Source organism: Thalassophryne amazonica, chromosome 2 (genome assembly GCF_902500255.1).
Source record: "Thalassophryne amazonica chromosome 2, fThaAma1.1, whole genome shotgun sequence".
Taxonomy (NCBI): Eukaryota; Metazoa; Chordata; class Actinopteri; order Batrachoidiformes; family Batrachoididae; genus Thalassophryne; species Thalassophryne amazonica.
Window position 1 is genome coordinate 105,273,089 of NC_047104.1, and position 25,523 is coordinate 105,298,611.

Below are 25,523 nucleotides of genomic sequence, written 5' to 3' on the forward strand. Positions count from 1 at the left end.
GTGTAGTAAATCTGGAAAGACTTGACTAATATAAATAGAGGAAGTACTAAAAGACTGTTTACAACATAAACATGTGGAGGGAGCCATGAGTGGGGGAAGGGTATGCAGATTACTGCACTGCTGGGCACAAAGACAAATACAATGAGGTCACACAGCATTACTATAACTGCAATATACAGTCAGGTCAACAAGTATTTGAAAAGTTACACACTTTTTGTAATGTTGCCTTTGTACACAATGTGTACAAAGGCAATCAAGGTGTGCTGTTTTAAGTCAAAGGGTTTTAAAAAACCCATTGCTTTCACCATTTAGGAATTATGGCCATTTTTCTATGTACATAATCCCTACATTTTCAGAACCCATAAGTAACTGAACAAACTAAAGATAAGAACTGTTGTAAATATAATTGTATTTATTGTAAATACATCAATCTGTCTGGAACAGGCAGTTCTCAGTGAGTGACCATGCGAGAAGGAGGTCAGTGAGGGAAGCCACCAAGATACATATGACAACTCCAAAGATGCTACAGGCTTCTGTGGCTGTGTTAAGAGAAAATGTGCATATTGCAATTGTTGTCAGTTGCACAACAAGTGACAGTTTCATGGTGAAGTGGGACAGAGTACGATTTTTCAGGCAAGACATTAGAAGTACAGCCTTGAGTCTTGCATGTGCTTGCTGGCAAATTTGTTGAAATTTCCTGTTTTCAATGCAGAGGTGTGGTGGATGTGGTGACGCATGATACCAGTCCTGATGTTAGTACCAAGAATAAAAGTTGCACTATGCACAGTTTCCCTAAAACCAGCCACAGAATCCTATAACGTCTCCAGAGTTGTCACAGGTGTCTTGGTGGCTTCCCTCCCTTGTCTCTTTCTTGCACGGTCACTCAGTTTTTGAGAAGTGTCTACCCCATACAGACTTTCTATACAGTACCATGCTACATTTCTTAATGAGGGATGTAAATGAAGACCAAGACATAGTCGATGATTTAGAAATATTTATGTATTCATCCACTGATTTATTTTTTAAAGAAAACTGGATGTAAAAGTGATGATTTGCATGAACAATCTATATATCAAAAGTGGCTTCTGGGAACGTGTACGCGTGTGTGTAACTTTGAGCTGACATTTGCCGTTTGGTATGTTTATGTAGTTTTGGTTAAGGATGAATGCCATGAAAATGGAAAGTTGATAGGACTAATATTTTTGGAGAAATTAGAAATATTTGTCAACAACAGTGAACAATGGACGATGATATCACCCTGGTAACCAGACAAGCTCTGAGCAAAGGAAATATCTCAACCTTGCCACTTGTAAAACATGACATCAATGTGCCAAATAATGAAGACAATTATTCACAAAAAGTTCTCGTTTTAATTTCCTGCACTTTCAGTTAAAATCATCATAGAAATTTGCATTATTTATTACCACCCTTGAAAAATGTCAACTACCTATTTTATAAACACTACCCAATCTAGAACCCATGGATCCCCATGGGCAACGCGTTAGTTATCCTTATATTTAGTCTGTCCAATTACTTACAGGCTTTTGTTAAACCTACTCAACTGAAACTGAAAGTCTACACTACACTCACATTGTGCCTGTGTCATTTCAACACCATTACAATGGTGTACAGACACAAAACTACAAAAACTGTGTCGCTGTCCAGCTACTCACAGAGGGTAGTGATATAATGTTAAAATGACTGAAGCTGATTTAAGGGATGATTACTACTGATAAGTAAACAAACTATGAAGCTATCTCTTGAAAAGTTTTTGTCATCTCTTACACATGCTCACCAGGAAAACTTCCAAGAGCTACAAAATACTTAACCCGCTTGAGTCTTACATGAACCTACAGATTATACTCCCACATATTGTACTGTACTGAACATATGAGGTTTAAATAGAACACTAAGCTATACTAATACATGAGATCAAGAGAACAGGAAACGATGGGAACAAAAGAAAGCGGGCCCGGACATAGACGCAGACTAAAGTGAGAGTGTAAGTGTAAGATATATGGTTTTGGCAGAGTTCAGGTGGAGGAGGGGGAACGAAAGTGTAACTGAACAGTAAACAAGAAGGCAGACAGCAGAGCGTATGGTTTTCACACAGCAGAACTGCCACTCACCTCCCTCTGTCAGTGACTGAGAAGACTAGTAGGAAGCCCTCCCCTGTCCTCATGTATTGTTCTCTCATGGCTCCAAACTCTTCCTGTCCAGCCGTGTCCAGGACTAGTGAAAGTGGACAAACACATATTGGCACCAATGCATGTGTACGCAGAATCCTTTGCAAATAATAGAGGCACATTTTACAACCAGATAATGCAGTGGAAACATTTTTTTTTAAGTGCACTTACTGTCAAGCCTGGCTGCCCTTTCATCAATCACACACTGCTTGGTATAGGAGTCTTCAATTGTAGGGTCATAATCAGTGACAAAGTACGACTGCAAGAGAGAAAGGACGAGGAAGAGGAAAGACAGGAGATGCTGTTAATATGTCTGGAAGCTACGTACAACATTATGTCAATATGAGTTATGACTAAAATGGATGAGGACAAACATCCACTGGGTGCTTGTGTTTTGGTTCAAACAGCACAGGCAGCATTTCTGACCTTTAGTACCACAGAGGATGCAAACGTGTGCAGACTGCTTTGGTTCAAATCGTAGACAACAACACATTTGCAAAATTTTTCCTCGGTTCCAGCAGTCACTCCTGAAGGCCTTGATTCTGTCATTTGGGGCCGAGGCCAATATGGTCTCTTGGTAACCTACGCTGGAAGGGTGGGGTCAGGGGGCAGGGAGCTGGGTGGAGGAGGAGTCATGCATTTTTTACATTTTTCCCATGTTTTCTAGTTCTCGCTCCCCTTGGGGATTAGTTAAATGGTGACAGCTGAAGGGAGTGCTCGGGGAATCTCAAACCGATGCCCTAAAATACAGCCTGACCACACACACAAAATAGAGACAATTAATGCCTCTAAAAACTCAAAGTGAGGGTTTTATTTCCTCTTGCAAATGACATAAATTCAAGTACATTGATATAAAAAGTTGATGCAACCAAACAAAAACTTCCAACAATATTTACAGTTTATTTTTTAATCAAGGAGACCCGTTGTTTTGTTTGTTTGTTTTTTTGAGAATCATTTGTTTCATAGTTAGTGCTCAGAAACTACCTTGCACATTTTGTATAGCTGGATCTTTTAGTACAGGACAGAAAGGTCTCTGACAGACAGGATTTAACTACACAACATTCACTGGTCAGTAACCTTTGGAATGACAGCCGAACTCAGTAGAAGTATCGATGCCCTGAATATGTCACAGAGGTCTTCAGCATAATACTGCAATCCCAAACTTAAGTAACTTACAAGTAACTTGTAGCTAATGAAGCATAAAACACACAGAATAGAATAGAGCCTTTATTGTCATTGTACATCCGAGGTCTGCTAGAAAAATATCCGACCTTTTTATTTTTTTCAAAAACCATATGGAAATGTCTGAACGATTTGGAGCTTTGCTGCATCAATTTTTTTCCAGAAACTGTGAGAGACCTCCAGGTGGACACCGTTTGGAAAATTAATATGGCTTTCAGGGACGATTTTATGGGAATTATACAGATTAAGGAGTGTTACTGCCGCTTTAAGGAAGGCCCACAACTGCTGAGAGTGCGGCGTGCTCCCAGCGCCGATCGACAGGCTCAGACCCCGCTGAAACAACCAGATCATTTCCAACGTGAAGGCTTTGTTGATCCAGGACCTCGTCTGACTTTCACAAAAAGGCAGAAGTCGTGGACATCAGCACTTTTTCGGCACATTCCACTGTTACAGGACTTTTTGTCATGGAAAGAGGAGCGGAACTCCGCGCATCACAGTGGAGCTGCATGGCGCAAAGCAACGCCGTGATGAAGCCTTCCAGGACATGTTCGGGCATGTCCAGCTCATGCACAATCACAATCGGATAATCACACGACTGAAAAGCAACCAGAATCCATCTGAAATCCACCTGAAAGCCGTTCTGTGAGACCAACATGGAGGTGGTTTTGTGCCGCGTAATGAACGGCTCCGTGACCCGTCCCTCCGCTTTTCTTTCCATGAAAAAAACTCCTGTAACAGTGGAATGTGCCGTTCATTTCTAAACTGGACGCTGTCTTGATCCGGTATGTTGTCTGACTAGCACAGGAATTGTGAAAAGACGTGGACATCAGCACATTAAGACAGATGTGCAGAGGAGTTGCGCGCGTCGCGGTGGAGCTGCATGGCGCAAAGCAACGCCGTGATGAAGCCTTCCAGGACATGTTCGGGCATGTCCAGCTCATGCACAATCACAATCGGATAATCACACGACTGAAAAGCAACCGGAATCCATGTGAAATCCACCTGAAAGCCGTTCTGTGAGACCAACACGGAGGTGGTTTTGTGCCGCGTAATGAACGGCTCCGTGGCGTGTCCCTCTGCTTTTCTTTCCATGAAAAAAAATCCTGTAACAGTGGAATGTGCCGAAAAAGTGCTGATGTCCACGACGTCTGCCTTTTTGTGAAAGTCAGACGAGGTCCCGGATCAACAAAGCCTTCACGTTGGAAATAATCTGGTTGTTTCAGCGGGGTCTGAGCCTGTCGATCGGCGCTGGGAGCACGCCGCACTCTCAGCAGTTGTGGGCCATCCTTAAAGCGGCAGTAACACTCCTTAATCTGTATAATGCCCATAAAATCGTCCCTGAAAGCCATATTAATTTTCCGAACGGTGTCCACCTGGAGGTCTCTCACAGTTTCTGGAAAAAAATTGATGCAGCAAAGCTCCAAATCGTTCAGACATTTATTCACAATAAAAAAAACGAGAGGGTGGACCAGTGCTCACACAAAGCCTGGTCACAGGCGAATGACGCAACCGACAGGCATGAAAAAACTCACGCATGCGCACGAAGGTTCAAGCTTGTCTGATGCAATCACACGTAATTCAAATCCATATGGTTTTTGAAAAAAATAAAAAGGTTGGATACTTTTCTAACAAACCTCGTATACGTACATACATACAACGAAACTTGTCCTCTGCATTTAACCCATCCTAATTACAGTTAGACACAATCTAACCTCTAGGAGCAGAGGGGAGCCACAGTACAGCGCCCGGGGACCAACTCCAGATGTAGAGACGCTACCTTAGTCAGGGGCAGAGAAAGGAGCAGACCCTAAAATAAGAATGTTTTTTGATTGGGGGAGGAAACCGGAGTGCCTTGAGGAAACCATCACAGACACGAAGAGAACATGCAAACTCCACACAGCAAGGGCGGGAAGTGATCCCACGCTCTTCTTGCTATGAGGCACCAGCGCTAACCACTAAGCCACATTAACACACTATAAAACATTACTAACTCCTAAACAAGCCCTGAGGCTGGTACTGGTGCTTATCCCTGAAAACTACAATGTGAAGAGGATGAGACTCAATGGCACGCTTTGGATGGGACACAAATCCATCACATGTTATTTCCCCAGCCAAGGCAAGCACCCACACTCAAAAAAACCAACATGGGTGTTGTTGGTTTTTATGTTACATGAACAAAAGTCTAGCATGTAGCTTCTATGATATAGAATCATGTTTTATGGGTGAACACATTCAAATCATGCAGTTTTAACATAACATGCAACAGCTTAACATTTCACTTGCTCAGTGAACATAATAAAATGATGGAAAAGTATTTCCACCCAAGTAAAATGCGTTAACATAGCAAGAAATAATTTTGCTGAGTGACCTAAATGTAAATTTGTTGGGTCAACATGATTAATTTGCATTACTGTTACTTCATCAGTAAGTCCCTTTGGCTGCTTGCTTGTTTGCACTTGTGGTCACAAAAGCAAATCCAAGGTGGATCTGCATAAACTGTGCTGATCTAACCCAGCAAAGTTAAGCTGACATGTAACTGTACTATTTTAAAAGTAGTTGTAAGCACTTACAGGGCAGGGGTGAGTGGCCCAGCCAGAGCCCAGACACAAATCCAATTGAACATCTCTGGCGAGAAATGGGAGATCTGAAAATGGCTGACGCTCCCTATCCTTAAAGGGGCTTTCACAGTGGCTTATTCATAGAGCGACTCATTACAGCGTATCAGCAACGCTGTAAAGGAGCTTTCACAGTGGCGTATTCGTAGAGCTGCTCGTAACAGCGTACCTGTATGAGGGCTACGCGCGTAGGATGGAAGAAATTAAACCTGTTTAATTTTCTTCGGCGTACAGCACAGCATGGAGCCTTCATGCGAGTACACGCAGCGCCGTGCTGCTGTCCGCTATTGTGAGCCCGCCCACGCTTCAACACGGTACTGTGCGCCACTTCACATCTCCCTGTTGTTCTTCTGGAGCTATATAGATACAGATACTGCAAGATTGTTGCTTCACTTTATCATATTCGACTAATTATATAACTGTTTCACTGTGTCGCATCATTTCATAAAAGCGCTCTCTCTCTCTCTCTCTGTGTGTCTAATCGGAGCTGTGACTCTTTAAAATACACACTGCATGTCGGTGCGCTCATCAAACGGCCTGATCAATCAGTCTGATTAAAGCTGAAAAGAGCTGTGACTCTAAAATAAACTCGCACTTGTTGCATAAAAAAAAAAAAATAATAATAATAATAATAATGTTAAATGACTGAATTAATGTTTTTGAGCCGCACCACACCATGCAGTAGAGAACAGAGCGCACTTCCACAGAGGCAGAAAATAGCACTGAAACTGGTGCGGCATGGCACACGCGACTGTGTGCACCTATTAAAATGCGAACACATGCTGCTGCAAGTATGAACGAACACTGTTAAAGGCTGAGTACGCGCGTATTTCGGGCATATTTAAATGAAACACAAAGCTGCAATGAGCAGCTCTATGAATACGCCACTGTGAAAGCCCCTTAGGACTTGAGGCTGTAATTGCATAAAAAGTGCATCATCAAAGTACTGAGCAAAGGGTTTGTATACTTATGTACATGTGATTTCTTTGTTTTTTTTAAATATTTTTAATAAACTTGCAAAAAAAAAAACTTTTCATGTTGTCATTATGGGAAGTTGTGAGTAGAATTTTGAGGGGGGGGGGGGGGGAATTAATTTACTCCATTCTGGAATAATGCTGTAACATAACAAAATGTGGAAAAAGTAAAACACTGTGAATACTTTCCAGATGCACTGTATGCATGTTGATTTGGTTTTACGCCAGATGCCCTCCCTGACACAACTCCACATTACATGGAGAAATGAGCAACGATAGGAGGGTAGGGTTTGAACAGAGAGCTTTCCACAATGAAAAGCACGAACCACTTGGATGCATTGGTCATAAATAATGTTTAAAAGGTTAAAACCACAATGTTAGATAGACAAAGAACTGTGCCCTTCTTGCCTACTTATCTTTAATCCTGTGAGCAGAAAGCAGGCAGAGCTGCTGTTGGCAGAGAAATGGCCATGGAATTTTCTATTATCCGATAGCTTGTATAATGACTTGGAATGGTGTGAGTCCAGAATTTTTTTAAAACATTAGACCTCAAAAATTTTTAGAAGAGGAACTCAACCCTTTAATTTCCTGTTAATTATGCAAAATTTAAATGTTAACTTACTTAGTGTATCTATAAATTGTTTAGGTTCTTGTTATCAATCACACTATTATTATTAGTGTTACTTCTATTTTGTCATTTGATTTTTTTTAATGGACCACAATGGAAGTGGAAATGGAAAAAGTGTTTTCACTTTCTTACCAACTACCATTAAACGTACTCAATGAAGATGTTAATGTGTTAACCTACTGTTTGCAATATTTATGAACTATAACTTCTTGCTAATTGTAAAATAGCTTGGACTAGTAAATAAGTGCAGCAGATGCTGTAACATTTGTTTATGTTACTTACTTCAAATCAATTTTATTATTGTGTGACCATGACCAGAAACCAGTGGGTATCTGAAGCGAAGCAGTGGACAAAATATTGTACAACAAAAGTTGTAAAACATAAAAGCATGGTTTTCATAAACAAAAACAAAATTCCATGTATAAATTATTTACTATTAAAGGAGTCATATATATATATACATTATATATATATATATATATATGACTTCACTTCACTCAATTCAATTCATCTTATTCACTTTATACATGCTTCCCTTAGGCAGTATTATTAGACGGCATTGCTTAAATTTTCATTGTTACGCAGATGATACCCAGCTTTATCTATCCATGAAGCCAGAGGACACACACCAATTAGCTAAACTGCAGGATTGTCTTACAGACATAAGGACATGGATGACCTCTAATTTCCTGCTTTTAAACTCAGATAAAACTGAAGTTATTGTACTTGGCCACACAAATATTAGAAACATGGTGTCTAACCAGATCCTTACTCTGGATGGCATTACCCTGACCTCTAGTAATACTGTGAGAAATCTTGGAGTCATTTTTGATCAGGATATGTCATTCAAAGCGCATATTAAACAAATATGTAAGACTGCTTTTTTGCATTTACGCAATATCTCTAAAATTAGAAAGGTCTTGTCTCAGAGTGATGCTGAAAAACTAATTCATGCATTTATTTCCTCTAGGCTGGACTATTGTAATTCATTATTATCAGGTTGTCCTAAAAGTTCCCTGAAAAGCCTTCAGTTAATTCAAAATGCTGCAGCTAGAGTACTGACGGGGACTAGAAGGAGAGAGCATATCTCACCCATATTGGCCTCTCTTCATTGGCTTCCTGTTAATTCTAGAATAGAATTTAAAATTCTTCTTCTTACTTATAAGGTTTTGAATAATCAGGTCCCTTCTTATCTTAGGGACCTCATAGTACCATATCACCCCAATAGAGCGCTTCGCTCTCAGACTGCAGGCTTACTTGTAGTTCCTAGGGTTTGTAAGAGTAGAATGGGAGGCAGAGCCTTCAGCTTTCAGGCTCCTCTCCTGTGGAACCAGCTCCCAATTCGGATCAGGGAGACAGACACCCTCTCTACTTTTAAGATTAGGCTTAAAACTTTCCTTTTTGCTAAAGCTTATAGTAGGGCTGGATCAGGTGACCCTGAACCATTCCTTAGTTATGCTGCTATAGACTTAGTCTGCTGGGGGGTTCCCATAATGCACTGTTTCTTTCTCTTTTTGCTCTGTATGCACCACTCTGCATTTAATCATTAGTGACTGATCTCTGCTCCCCTCCACAGCATGTCTTTTTCCTGGTTCTCTCCCTCAGCCCCAACCAGTCCCAGCAGAAGACTGCCCCTCCCTGAGCCTGGTTCTGCTGGAGGTTTCTTCCTGTTAAAAGGGAGTTTTTCCTTCCCACTGTCGCCAAGTGCTTGCTCACAGGGGGTCGTTTTGACCTTTGGGGTTTTTACATAATTATTGTATGGCATTGCCTTACAATATAAAGCGCCTTGGGGCAACTGTTTGTTGTGATTTGGCGCTATATAAATAAAATTGATTGAATTGATTGATATATATATATATATATATATATATATATATTGCACAATTGAAAATCTTTAAAATTTCTTTCACCATCCCTGCAAAAATTGTTTTGTTCTCATCGATCCATGTTTGAAGTTGTGTTACACTGTCAGCTCTGTGGTACAGATGATGTAGATAATCTTTCACTCTGTGGCTCTGCTTCTGCAGCAAGCCTGCACACTGGCCGATGTCACATCCACTTACTGCTATTCAATAATTCATCGCTATTACTGTGTATCCCAGAGCGTGCCTCACATCACTGCACTGCACATGAGCACACACACACAGAACCAGACAAAACATGGAGAAAATGCTGCTTGCATTAATTGTGCCTCCTGCCACTGTCACAGCACATGGCCTCAGCTTTCCTTCAAACTCTTACTCTAATTCTGTCAACTTCACAAAATCACACCAAGCACTTCTCCAGCTATTCCTCCTCTCTTGATATGAACGGGTAGTGTTGCCAAATTAGATTGTAGCGTTCCCACCCACTCAGGCCTTACAACATACATAATTCAACAAGGAAACTGCTAAAATCTTAACTTCCCCAAAATCTGTGTGAAATTATAAACAACTACTTTCAGTGAGTTCAGCCTTTTTTTTTCAGTGCGTTCGGTCATTTTTATGGCACTGCAAGGTGTATCTGAAGATTTTGTTTGAAAGCTCAGGAAAGTCTGATACAAAATATTGTTTCCAAAGCACGTTTGTTCTCACCATTTTGTCAGAAATCATTCCTTCTTTAGTATGAAACATAGTGGGTCACAGTGTTTTAAAGGCATGTTGTACAATACTGACGAGTGGTGCAACCGACCACAACTGATCTGTGATCCAGGCGCACCACCCGCCACAGTATGGCACACATATGAACTGTAGATAAATTGCAAAGTTTACAAAATTGTGTGAAATACATATTGCCATGATGAATTGTTTTTAAAGCAATAATTGTATAAATCATGCAGAGGTGCAGTGAAATCAAAGCAGCTGTGAGCAGAGAAAAAGCAATTGTGCCTTCATGTGAATGGAGCATGCTCAAAGCAGACGGCCTGTGCCATCTCGTGCTTGGCTCAAGGCACCCGGGTGCAGGCTCGATGCATATCACAATCCATGGAGGAAAAGAATCAATTCACTTATTTATCACTCGCCCTTTTTCACCTTTTTGTAATTCCTGTACAATTCAAATCCCAACCAATGTGAATATTATCCCAGCTCTACACAATACAACTTTAAACATTTACTGTATTTCCTTGATTAAAAGCCTGACCTTGAATCAGGACCTGCCTCATTTAATGGCCGGGTCAAAACTTCGTCTGAAAAAATAAACGCCTGCCTTAAATAAGCGACAGGCATTATGTGCATTAAAAAGACATCTGGTTGAGTCGCTCTTTTTTCTAAGTCTGCCGTGGAGTGGAAACTTAAAATCCTAAAGCCTGATTTATGCTTCTATAACTCCATAACTCCGTGGCCACGCAATAACGTTGAGATGCGCGTACCCCTTTAAAAGTTTTCCACTGCATCTTTATACAGTTTTCCGCAGGAACAGTGGCTTCTTCTGGATCAATTTATCCCCCAACGACCTCTACTTCTTTATACAATCATCAACCTCCAAACTAATAGTACGGTACGTGCAATTTTCCTCCATGAATTGCAAGTCATTTGCGCTTCTTTTTCCGACTCCATGTTGTAAAATTGGTCACAGACTTTTCTGCCAAATGTTCCTCTATTTGATCCATGATACGTAATCACTACTTTTAAAATATGATGTGAAAGGAGTGAAAGCAGAAAAGTGACCAATCACAGCCTTTGCGGTCTCCATCCTTTAGCAGGTGCGCGTCTGGCTCCGGAGAGGGTTAGCAGCCATGCAGAGTGCTCCAATCTAAAACAGTTTGGTTTGTCACACTCAAGGATATATGTCAAACTTAACACCATATTAAAGTGCAGGCAGCACACCGCATTTTGTAACTAATAGCCGACCTTGAATAAAGGTCTGCCTCGGTTAGATGCCGGGTCTGAGCACAGTTTGAAAAAAGATAAACGCCCGGGCTTTTAATCAAGGAAATACAGTATCCTGTTTTCTATACAACTCAATACAATAGATCACATTTCTATATTCAGCACCATACAACAACCTTAAAAGCACAATTAACATCTATTCTCTTCCATATACCACTTTCATAACATTATTTGTACCTGTTTTTAAACAGATTAATATGCGTACTGTGTTTTAGCTCCAGCGTTAAGCTGTTTCACAAATTCACCCCAAAGACTGATATGCCCATACTTTTCCTGTTTTTTTTTTTAAGCCGCGTTCACACCGGGCGCAATCAGATGCTACAAATTCGCGGGGGTCGCGTGGCGACGGATGCGCCTCCTTTGCCCGGTGTGCCCACTCACCGGCTCCGGTTGTCAGTCAAGTTAACATGACGGACCTTGATCACACGGAGCGAGTTGTTGTGGAAAGCTCCCAATACAGGGAGTATCATTATTTGCTGCAGGAGCTGCGTCTGGATGACGGCCGCTTTCAGCAGTCTTTCCACCTCTGCGGGACCCAGTTTGAGGACCTCCTGTCCCGTTCATGCACGCACATATAAACAATAAAAAAAATAAAAAAATTTAAAAAAAGAAACTCCGCTGCTTGCTGCAGCTCGCTCTTCCCCCCAAAAAAACAGTTACCATTTGTTTTATTATACATCTGTGTAGTTAATTAATAAAATATTCTCCACAGACGATTCGCTCGCGTGCACGTAAAAAAAAGAAAAGGAAAAAAAACTCCGCTCCCCCTGCTGCAGGGCTGCTGCTCGCTCCAAAAACTCTGTCATAATTGTGTTTAGAAACCAGTCACCATTTGTTTTATTATACATCTGTGTAGTTAATAAGTAAAATAATCTCCACAGACGATTCGCTCGCCCGCGCACGTAAAATAAAAAGAGAAAGAAACTGCTCCGCTGCTGTGGGGCTGCTGCTCACTCCAAAAATTCTGTCATAATTGTGAAATAAAGGACAAAAGAGGCATAAGTCCTGCTCACAGGCTGCTACCAGAGACAGGACATGTTCACATCTTCAGTCAAACTCCAGACATCTCCACGTCACTACATATTCATCTCTGATTGGTCATCGTGGCGTGACGAGAGATTTTTCAACTTGGGGAGGAGGGCAACGTGACGTGATGCGATGCGACGCAATATCGCACCACAAACACGCCAATCGCTCAAAATCGCTTCACTCACGTCGCTTCATTCACGTCCATCGTGTCGCGCTGCGTGACTTGGCGCCAAAACGCGTCCTTACATAGGGATTACATGGCAACCTGTCGCTGCAGTCACTCGTGTCACGCCCGGTGTGAACGCGGCATTAGAGAGTAGCTCTCATCTCAAATTCTAGATACCTTCTTGAAACATTTACTGTATATTGCACACAGTTCTATGTGCGCTTCACTGGGACAGCACAGCATAATTATTCACCATTCATTGTCAATACCTGTTTCCTCCAATCGCAGGTTACGGGGGGGGGGGGGGGTACACCCTGGACAGGAAGCCAGTATATCGCACTGACACATATAGCTAGACACACACATGCACACTCCTATGAACACCTACGGTTAATTTTGAGTTACCAGTTCACCTAACCTGCACATCTTTGGAAGTGGGAGGAAGCCAGAGCACCCAAAGGGAACCGACCCAAACACAGCAAGAACATGCAAACTCCACATAGAAAGGATGAGGCAGGAAGTGATCTTGTGACCTTCCTACTGTGACACAACAGTGCAAACCAATAACCACCACATGCCCATATTCACCAGTTTGCTAAAATACCATGGGTGGACCAAGAAATAAGAGACAGGTTTTTTTTGGGTTTGTTTGTTGTTTGGCAACACATCAGTGTGTTCTCGATATGAGTATCTGTGTGTGGTCCATCTGTTACAGAATGATTTTTATCATAAATTATGTGCAGCCTCTGTACTGGAATAGCAGTTTGTCAAGCGCAATAGGTTAACACCAAGGTTTAAAACTCACAAAATACAGACGCTATCAGCATCCCCTAAATTTCCTTTTGACCTTGAGAAATCATGTTGCATGAACCAACATTACTGTGCATGTTCCCTCCCAGAATTTTGTGCACCTGGGTGGACAAACTCCGAGTTGCATATTCATAAGGGCACGTGCACTAAATTGACAATAGCACTTAGCATTAGCACTTTGAGATTTCTTTGAAATGTAAGGTGCAATACAAATAAAATGTATTATTATTATTATTACTATTATATGAACTATTTTGCATGTTCGACAGATGCAATCCACATTGTGCACTGTTCATACTCAGCATGCAGGTGTATTTGCAAGTGCAATGGTAAAGTAAACCCCTTCGGCTGCTCCCTTGTTTTCACTTAGGGTCACCACAGCAGATCCAACGTGGACCTGCATGTTGATTTGGCACAAGTTTTACGCCAGATTTCCTTTTTGACGAAACTCAACATTACACAGACAAATGTGACAGGGGTGGGGTTTGAACCGGGAAACCTTTGCACAGAAACCAAGCACACTAACCACTTGGTCGCCATCCCTGGCCCTGTAAGTGAAATGGTGTTTGCACATATTTTTACATAGACAATAAATCAGGCCCTTACTGTTCTTGTCAACTTATTTTAAAGCAATTCTTAGCAGTTCTTGCTTCTTTTCAGCTGGTGCAACATGAATCAGAATCAGAGATCCTATATTGTTAGTGCACAGAGTACAATCAAATTGGTTAAGCATGAAACTGTTATGGCAGATATGCAAAATCCAGAAGTTAAATTACTACATTTGCGCACAGTGCCTACTGGTGGGAGCCTGACCAATCTGGCAAAACTTGAATGTAGCTCTGTTCTGGATGAGCTGATTCTTCTAAGCCATTTCCCATAATAAATGGAGATGTTTTACAGCGCTCAGCTCTAACACTCTGAAACAGCCCAGTGAATGAGTGCAACATAACTCATGTAGACGACCAACAAGAACTGCATGTGACATAAGCCGCTCTCAGTCATTTGCTATAATAGGTACTGACCTCACCAAATGAAACAGCTTCTAATTAATCACAATGAATCACTGGGTATAAATTGTACAGTGTTGCTCTGAGTTAAGTGGAACCATCTCACCAGCTGTACAATCACTCCATGCCCCATCTGCTGCCAAAAAAAAACCAAAAAAAACCCTGAGATTTCAGTTGCACTTTTAAGACACATACATCCTCATGTATTAGCCTCAAATTTGGTATCGGTGTCATGTTTAACATAAGTACATACATATAAACTTAAGTACAACATAAAGTACGACATGTCTGAAAAGACCACAAGTAACTTTTCTGCAGAAGTTGTCCCAATAGTTTCCCCACAGTAACTTTCACTAGGTTGGGCCAAATAACTTTTGCAATGTAAATGCATAAAAGCAGTCACACTGCCAAACAAAGAATTGCACAACATTTCAGAAGGCTGGTGTTTTTGTGTTTCGAAACATCTGGCCCTTCATCAGTGAGATCGTTTTACAATCAACACAGTGGATGATATTTTACACAGATATTCAAATTGCAGAGACTTATTGAGAGAACAAGCAACTGTGTCCAATTATTCTCAGATACTACAAACTAATTTTACACATCTTTAATATGGAAGAAGATGCAGAATGCTGATGTACAGGTCAATTTATTTATTCCTGCCAGTGGTGGGCACAGCGAACCGAAAAGTTAGCTTCGGTAACCGCTAATCTGCTAACTGAAAAGTTAACTTTTATAAAGCTAAACCGATAAACTACTAGAACATTTAGCAGACGTTACAGCTAACCACTAACTTTTAGTATTGACTCGTACACTGTCAGCTACTGATAAGCCAGTTTCAAGTTTAAGCACTGCAAGGGCTGCTGGGTAAATTCAAACCCAAACCCAAAACAGCCAACGAGCCAGAGCTTTTCTCTTTTTCTACCTCAGCCAGATGTCGATACTCGGGTTTACAAGTGGATCAATACCCCCCAGATCAGGTGTAGTGGATCCAGGTTGTGTGGAACTATTTTCTTTTGGCCATCTTTATTTCGGTCAGCGCCTAATATGAATCTGTCATCTGCTCACACCAAAAAATACAAAAATGGCAGACTTGCCAACCGCTGAGATACTGCCTGAAAATGATGATTTCTAATCTTGTTTTACATATCATTTCTAAGGTATAAAAACACAAAACACGCAATATGACCGGATCTACTTCGTTGGGAATGGCGGACTGATGCGGACGGATACCGACGGATCACCTTCGCCTCAGGCATTTCGAAAACTTATAATCTTGTCATGTGTCATAATGGTGTCATGTTTAAGTACAACATAAGTACGACATGTCTGAAAAGTCAGTTTCGTAAAAACACAGTCACGGCTGAGGTATGAAAACAAAACACCCCTCGTCTGGGGAGCAATGTGAGTGGATGATCCAGTTTGTTGGGGATGGCAGAGGGATCACCTGAAATTGGAGCAACTTTAACTTTTGACCCCTGACTGAAACTGACCTTTGTCACCGTTTTTGCTGCTTTTACCCCATAATTCCTGAACATTCAGTAATAGATAATCCAAACTATACATTTTTGGAATCATTATAATCAGACAAATAATGTAGTGTAGTTTTCAATTTAATTTGGAGCATTTTTAATTTTGACCCCTGTGTAATTCTTCAATTGACCTCTACCTGGCCCCTTATTGAAAATTCAAGTGGCTAGTTGTTGTTTTTTTTCAAAAGAGCAATGTCTAAGGAGCATTTGTGCTGAATTTGGTGCTTGAATTACCATTTGCAGGATTTTTCTCTAAATATTCTCTTAGCTGCTGCACTAGATTGATATATCCACAACATGAAATGGAATGGCAACACATATTTTCCGATGCATAAAGACGGTGTCTAACATCCCTGTAAATTATGTAATTGTGTCTGACACCTCCTGTAAAGTTACTGTAATTTGACTGTTGGTTTTTACAAATAAATGTGTATTTGTAAACATGTAATTTTTTCCATTTGTTAAAAAAAAAAAGCATTTTCAAAAATGAAAATTCTGTTTGTGAAGTGTGATTCATCCTTTGTGGATCACCGATCACACGCATTCATCACTTTCCTCACTCACGCAATATTGAGACATTCTGAGCGTAAAACGAATATGTTGGTCTATTCACACTTCCATCCAGTAGATGGCAGTGTTCTACGCATTTTGACAGGGGGAAGGAAGCGATGAGAGGAGACTCATTCATTTCCCATAATGCCTTTTGGTGCATGTGTCGGTTAATACTCAAACCTTCAGAATTAGCGCATTACTTTAAAACCTGTTAAACTGTCCAGAATTAGTTTTGTTTATAAATGAAACCATAATAGGGAAGTGCTTTGCGTTTCAGGCCTCCTACCACACACCTGTGTCATTGCATGTGGAAAGTAAATGACACATTTTTTTTTTTTTTTTTAGCAACAGTAGCCGGCAGCCAGCCCGCCTCCTGCTGGGGGAGAGCTGAGCTTCTCACAGTAGTCTGACTGTTGCAAAACACAAGACAGGAACTAACATGTATGAATTTAGGGTTTACAAATGTTTTAGACCATTAAGCTTTACTCACTATACCAGCAAAAAAAAAATGTTAGCGGACTGAAAATTAGTGGAACTAAATTTAGCAAAAGCTAATTGGTCCACTGATGGTTTTCAAAGCTATCTGTAAAGCTAATCTGCTAATGAAAAAGTTATCTTAGCTAATTAGCGGTTAGCAGATTAGCAGAACTGTGCCCACTACTGAGTCCAGCTACCCATCCATTTTTTATACTCATTTATTTCAATAAAGCGTCATGGGGAGCTGGAGCCTATCTCAGCAGTAATAGGGCATGAGGTGGGGTACACCCTGGACAGGACGCCAGACTAGTCGTAGGGCCACATATAGACAAGCAAACACATTTACACCCGCACACGCACCTTTACTCAATTTATAGTTTCCAATTCACCAAACATGCATGTCTTTGTCTTTGGGTGTGGGAGGAAGCTGGAGCACCAAGGGGGGAACCCACACAAGCACGGGGAGAACATGCAAACTCCAATTTATTTCTTATTTTTAGTTCTTTTATGCCAGTAGCAGCTAAGATTCTAAGATGTCAGGAGATAATGTTTTGAAGCAACACTGGCTGTGAAATATGTCCCATCTTGGATGCTGTGCTTATCTACAGTATATCCGATAAGTATTCACAGCGCTTCACGTTTTCCACATTTTGTTATGTTGCAGGATTTTCCAAGATGGAGTAAATTCATTTCTTCCCTCAAGATTCTACTCACAACCCATAATGACAACATGAAAAAAGCTTTTTTGATTTTTTGCAAATTTAATCAAAAAATTTTTTTAAAAAGAAGAAGAAATCAAATGTACATAAGTATTCACACCCTTTCCTCAATACTTTGTTGATGCACCTTTGGCAGCAATTACAGCCACAAGTTGAATATGATGCCACAAGCTTGGCTCACCTATTTTTGGGTAGTTTTGCCCATTCGTCTTTGCAGCACCTCTCAAGCTCCCTCACGCTGGATGGGGAGCATCGGTGCACAGACATTTTCAAATCTCTCCAGAGATAATTCAATTTGATTCAGGTCTAGGTTCTGGCTGGGCAATTCAAGACATTCACAGAGTTGTCCTGAAGCCACTCCTTTGATATCTTGGCTGTGTGCTGAGGGTCATTGTCCTGCTAAAAGATGAACCATCACCCCAATCTGAGGTCAAGATCGCTCTGGAGCAGGTGTTCATCGACGATGTCTCTGTACATTGCTGCATTCATCTTTCCCTCAATCCTGACTAGTCTACCAGTTCGTGACGCTGAAAAACATCTTCACAGCATGATGCTGACACCACCATGCTTCACTGTAGGAATGGTGCCTGATTTCCTCCAAACCTGACGTCTGGCATTCACACCAAAGAGTTCAATCTTTGTCTCATCAGACCAGAGAGTTTTGTTTCTCATGGTCTGTGAGTCCTTCAGGTGCCTTTTGTCAAACTCCAGGCAGCTGCCATGTGCCTTTTACTAAGGAGTGGCTTCTGTCTGTCCACTCTACCATACAGGCCTGATTGGTGGGTTGCTGCAGAGATGGTTGTCCTTCTGGAAGGTTCTCCTCCCTCCACAGAGGAATGCTCGAGCTCTGGCAGAGTGACCATCGTGTTCTTGGCCACCTCCCTGACTAAGGCCCTTCTCCCATGATTGCTCAGTTTAGACGGGCAGCCAGCTCTAGCAAGAGTCCTGGTGGATCTGAACTTCTTCCATTTACAGATGATGGAGGTCACTTTGCTCCTTGGGACCTTCAAAGCAGGCAAAATGTTTTTGTACCCTTCTGCAGATTTGTGCCTCCAGATAATCCTGTCTTGGAGGTCGACCGACAATTTCTTTGACTTCATGCTTGGTTTGTGCTCTGACATGCAGCGTCAGCTGTGAGTACTTATGTGTAGACAGGTGTGTGCCTTTCCATGTCCAATCTGCTGAATTTATCCCAGGTGGACTCCAATTAAGCTGTAGAAACATCTCAAACATCTGACTGATCAGTGGAAACAGGAAGCACCTGAGCTCAATTTCGAGCTACATGGCAAACGCTGTGAATACTTACATACATATGATATTTTAGTTTTTTTTTTTTTGTTTTTTTTTTTTATAATTTTGTAAAAATCTTAAAAAAAAACTTTTTTCACATTGTCATTATGTAGTATTGTGTGTAGAATTTTGATTTCATCCATTTTGGAATATGGCTGTAACATTACGCAGTGCATCAGGAAAGTATTCCAGATGGACGAGAAAACTTTCCAGATGCACTGTAATATATATATATATATATATATATATATATATATTAACAGGTCTGTGAGAGCCAGAATTCTTGCTGGTTGGTAGGTGTTCAAATGCTTATTTGCAGCAGTAACATACAAATAAATTATTTAAAAAAAAATAAATCATACATTGTGATTTCCAGATTTTTTTTTATTTTTTTTTTTTTTAAGATTACAGTGGACATGCACCTAGGATGAAAATTTCAGACCCCTCCATGATTTCTAAGTGGGAGAACTTGCAACATCGCATGGTGTTCACATACTTATTTTCCTCACTGTATATACATACATACAGTGGAGAAAATAAGTATTTGACCCCGTGTCAGTTTTGCAGGTTTTCCCACCTACAAAGAATGGAGAGGTCTGTAATTTTTATCATAGGTACACTTCAACTGTGAGAGACAGAATCAAAATAAATAAATAAATAAAAAAATCCAGTAAATCACATTGTATTAAATCATTAATTTTCATTTTATTGCATAAAATAAGTATTTGACCCCCTAGAAAAACAGAGCTTAACAATTGGCACAGAAACATTTGTCTGCCATTACAGAGGACAGACGTTTCCTGTAGTTCTTGACCAAGTTTTCACACACTGCAGCAGGGATTTTGGTCCACTCCTCCATACAGATCTTTTCTAAACCTTTCAGGTTTGGAGTTTCAGCTCCATCCAAAGATTTTCTATTGAGTTCAGGTCTGGAGACTGGCCAGGCCACTCCAGGACCTTGAAATGCTTCTTATGGAGCCTCTCCTTAGTTGCCCTGGCTGTGTGTTTGGGGTCATTGTCATGCTGGAATACATGACCCATCTTCAGGGCGCTTACTGAGGGAAGGAGGTTGTTTGCCAAAATCTTGCAATACATGACCCCATCCATCCTCCCTTCAATACGGTGCAGTCGTCCTGTCCCCTTTGCAGAAGAGCACCCCCAGAGTATGATGTTTCCACCTCCACGCTTCACAGCTGGGATGATTTTCTTGGGATGGTTCTCATCCTCTAAACATGGTAAGTGGATTAATTATTTAAAAAATATTAATTATTTAAAAATCATTCAATGTGAATTTCTGGATTTTTTTTTTTTGTAGATTCTGTCTCTCACAGTTGAAGTGTACCTACAATAAAAATTTCAGACCTCTCCATTCTTTGTAGGTGGGGAAACTTGCAAAAATCGACAGTGGATCAAATGCTTATTTGCCTCACTGTGTGTGTGTGTGTGTGTGTGTGTGTGTGTGTGTGTGTGTATATATATATATATATATATATATATATATATATATATATATATATATATATATATATATATATATATATATATATATATATATATATATACATACATATATATATACATATATATATATATATATATACACATACATATATATATACATATATACATATATATATATATACATATATATATATATATATATATATATATATATATATACATATATATATATATATATATATATATATATACATACATACATACATACATACAGTGGGAAAATAAGTATTTGACCCTTGTCAGATACTTATTAATACACAGAGTGTATTATGCTCTGTTTGTTTCGTTCTGCTTAGGTTTGAGTTTGTTTTTCTGTGTGTGGGTTTTCTTGCTGGGTTTTTCCTGCTTGGGCTTTGTCTGTCCCCATCTCTCTTGTCCGTCTCCCTTGGTGCTTGGTGGTGGGCATTACACTCTGTCTGGGCCACACCATGTTCTGGAACTTTTCACACACCTGTTTCTAATCTTTAGCTCATCGCCTGGGTGTATTTATGTTCTATTGCACTACTTTCCAACTCTGTTTTCTGTGTTTTCTAGTCTTGCTTCCACGTTGTATTTTGACCACCTGCCTGTTTATACCGACCACGCCTTATGCCTGCTGTTTTGGATTTGTTTGCCGATTTTGGACTGCCTTGCTGTGTACCGGACCCCACTGAATCTTTCAGTACCGGACCCCACTGAATCTTTCAGTAAACAATTTTAAAAACCAGAGCTGTGTTGTTGAGTCCAGCATTTGTGTCCAGACGTCTCTGTCCACCAAACCTGATAAAAATTTAAAAAAAAAAATCAGAAAATCACACTGTATGATTTCTAAATAATTAATTTCCTTTTTATTGCATGAAATAAGTATTTGATCACCTACTGGCTCTCATAGGCATGTTGTTTTTTCTTTAAGAAGCCCTCCTATTCCGCACTCGTTGCCTGTATTAACTGCACCTGTTTGAACTTGTTACCTGTATAAAAGACACCTGTTCACACAATCAATCACACTCCAACCTGTCCACCACAGCCAAGACCAAAGAGCTGTCTAAGGACACCAGGGACAAAACTGTAGACCTGCACAAGGCTGGGATGGGTTACAAGACAACAGGCAAGCAGCTTGGTGAGAAGGCAACAACTGTTATGATTATTTATTAGAAAGTGGAAGAAACACAAGATGACTGACAATCTTCCTCAGTCTGGGGATCCATGCAAGATCTCGCATTGTGGGGTAAGGATGATTCTGAGAAAGCCCAGAACAAGACGGGAGGACCTCGTCAATGACCCAAAGAGAACTGGGACCACAGTCGCAAAGATTATATTAGTAACACACTATGCCATCATGGATTAAAATCCTGCAGGGCACACAAGGTCCCCCTGCTCAAGACAGCACATGTCCAAGCCCATTGGAAGTCCTGTATGATCAAGAGGAGGCATGGGAGAAGATCATGTGTTGGTCAAATAAGACCAAAATAGAGTTTTTTTGGTATCAACTCCACTCACTATGTTTGGAGAATGAGAACAACCCAAGGGGACAGGACGACTGCACTATATTGAAGGGAGGATGGATGGGGTCATGTATCACAAGATTTTGTCAAACAACCTCCTTCCCTCGGTAAGAGCATTGAAGATGGGTCGTGGCTGGGTATTCCAGCATGACAATGATCCGAAACACACAGCCAGGGCAACTAAGGAGGGGCTCAGTAAGTAGCATTTCAAGGTCCTGGAGTGATATAGCCAGTCTCCAGACATAAACTCAATATAAAATCTTTGGAGGATGCTGAAACGCAAAATCTGAAAGATCTGGAGAAGATCTGTATGGAGGAGTGGAGCAAAATCCCTGCTGCAGTGGTTGCAACTTGGTCAAGAACTACAGGAAAAGTTTCACCTCTGCAATTGCAAAGAAAGGTTTCTGTACCAAATATTAAGTTCTGTTTTTCTATTGTATCAAATACTTATTTCATGCAATAAAATGCTAATTAATTATTTAAAAAATAATACAATGTGATTTTCTGATTTTTTTTTTAGATTCTGTCTCTCACAGTTGAAGTGTACCTACGATAAAACTTACAGACCTCTCCATTCTTTGTAGGTGGAAAAACTAGCAAGATCAACAGTGCCTTATTTGCCTCACTGTGTGTGTGTGTGTGGGTGTGTGTGTGTATATTATATATATATATATATATATATATATATATATATATATATATGTGTGTGTGTATATTTCCCAGGGCCAAGGTGTGTATATTTCCCAGGGCCAAGATATTTTGGATTGCACTAAGCCATTTCAGCGTAGAGGCCCATGGTCCTGGTACACTTCAGTTTTTGGCAGCAACACTTTCAGCTGACTTTATCTGGTTTCCTAGAGTAACAGCAGAGCATCTCTTCGTTACTGTAATTTGCTGGTTTTGATTGCTGCAGGCAATGTTAAATGTAAAACTACTGCTGCTATATATATATATATATATATATATATATATATATATATATATACACGAGGTCTTTTAGATAATAAACCGACCCTTTTATTTTTTAACTATATGGCTTTGAATGACGTGCGATTACACCAATCATGCTTGGACCCTCGTGCGCATGCGTGAGTTTTTTCACGCGTGTCGGTGACGTCATTTCCCTGTGGGCAGGCCTTGAGTGAGATGTGGTCCCGCCCTCTCGGCTGAATTCCTTTGTTCCTTTGTTTCACACGCTGCTCAAGACGGAGCCGTTGCTTTATCAAAATTTTTTCTGGACCTGTGAGGAATATCCGAGTGGACACTATTCGAGAAATTAAGCTGGTTTTCAGTGAAAAGTTTAACGGCTGAAGAGAGATTATGGGGTGTTTCTGTCGGTGTAAGGACTTCCCACGGAGCAGGACGTCCTGCAGTGCTTCCAGGCGCCGTCATCGGCCTGTTTCGAGCTGAAAACATCCTAATTTAAGGCTTAATTCACCCAGGACGTCGTGAGAGAACAGAGAAGATTCAGAAGAGGCCGGCATGAGGACTTTATGCGGACATTCCACTGTTTAAGGACATTTTTTAATGAAAGACTTGCGCGCAAATTCGCCGAGTCGTTTCCGTGACGACTCGGCAAATCTGTGTGCGCCGCGACAGGAAAAACACCTCCGTGTTGAAAACAATTTGTAAAATTCAGGCGGCTTTTGATGGCTTTCAACAAGTGAGTAACAGAGAAATTGTTTAACAGCTTGGGCATGTTCCAACTTGTCCATTAAGGTTTCCAACGGAGGTGTTTTTCCTGTCGCGACCCCCCGCGGTCGGGTCCGGCCCGACATGCGACTCTGCCCGCACGTTCTTTCATTACAAAATGTCCGTTAACAATGGAATGTCCAAATAAACTCCTCATGCCGACTTCTTCTGAAAGTTCTCTGTTCTCTGACGACTTACTGGGTCAACAGAGCCTGAAATGTGGAAGTTTTCAACTTGAAACGACGAGACGCTGCAGCCTCGAACCGCAGATCGCCGTTAGGCACCGTGGGCCGTCCTTACGGCGACACTACCAGACCAAAATCTCTCATCAGCCGTTAAAATTTTTACCGAAAACCAGCTGAATTTATCGAATGGTGTCCACTCAGTTGTGCCTTACAGTTTTGAAAAAATTTTGATCAAACAAAGCAGCAGTCTCTGAGCCATTCCTAAACAATGAAAAAAACGACGAGAGGGTGGGCCACTCCTCACTCAAAGACTGCCCACAGGCGAATGACGTAACCGACAGGCGTGAAAAAAAAAAATCACAAGTGATTCAAATCCATATGGTTTTTGAAAAAAATAATAAGGTCGGATACTTTTCTAATAGACCTCGTATATATATATATATACATACATATACATATACACACACACACACTTCATGCACCGGCTCATGGTTGTTCTATGTTATGTCAATAGTCATACATTCAAGATATGTCCTTGTTAATCATCAACAGTGTATACACAAGATGAATTTCCCAAAGAGCACAATAAAGGGCACTGCAATATGACATTCATAAATGTTGTGAAATGCATCTAATGGAGAATTTGGTGTGTATATTTCCCAGGGCCAAGATATTTTGGATTGCACTAAGCCATTTCAGCGTAGAGGCCCATGGTCCTGGTACACTTCAGTTTTTGGCAGCAACACTTTCAGCTGACTTTATCTGGTTTCCTAGAGTAACAGCAGAGCATCTCTTCGTTACTGTAATTTGCTGGTTTTGATTGCTGCAGGCAATGTTAAATGTAAAACTACTGCTGATAGCTTATTTTGCTGAATGTGCTTCACATTTAAAGCATTTTAATATCAAATCATCAGAGGATGCATTGCTAGCACACTGTCAAAGAAAGTCACAGTGACATTGTGAAATACTATCCTTAGCAAAGTAAATATGTTAAAGTTTAAAAGGAGAGGTTCTTAAAATGGAGTCAACTGATGACTTTTGCTAGACGGTGCTGAAATTTGCTCACTTAACAGGAAAAAAGAGGTAAAGTGCAATGATGACAGGAACGAGTTTCTGAAGTCTGGCCAAACCTTCAGTAAGTAAAGTTGAATTACATCTTTATTCCTCTCCAAGCATCCTCTGTATGCAAAGCAATTAGCTGCTTCAGTGCTACATGAAGTATATTTTGGGAGCATAACCAGGAAGGGAACTTCTGAGTCGCTTTTTGGATTACTAAGTGCAGTCATCTAAAAAAAAGTATTTATTTTAGTATGTATATACAGTAAAACTCGCACATAATGGATTTAGGTAGACCAGTGAATTTTGTCTGTTATAATCGAAATCTGCTATATGTATAAAACGGACAAAATCCGCTACATATATAAAATGAACAAAATATGTATGTAACGGATTAGTTAGTCAGGAGGCACCGAAGGATCTACGGGTAATCCCCAACACCAATTAGGCTCAAGTATTCCCATGTTTTAAACGCACACCTCAAAACTGCATCACAATATTTGAAAGAATTTTGTGATAATGATATTTATGATGACGATACAGAAAAAA

General features: G+C 40.6%; 1 protein-coding gene across 2 annotated transcripts in view; it reads right to left on the reverse strand.

Moving 5' to 3' along the window:
* rras2 (RAS related 2) overlaps positions 1-25,523 on the reverse strand; it is a 92,537-nt gene that overhangs the window by 13,774 nt on the left and 53,240 nt on the right. For both annotated transcript variants that reach the window (XM_034191130.1, XM_034191139.1), the window contains exons 2-3: positions 2,358-2,445; positions 2,130-2,232 (exon numbers count right to left, since the gene is read on the reverse strand). In XM_034191130.1, the coding sequence (XP_034047021.1) occupies positions 2,130-2,232; positions 2,358-2,445 (191 nt within the window). The remainder of the gene's footprint in view (positions 1-2,129; positions 2,233-2,357; positions 2,446-25,523) is intronic.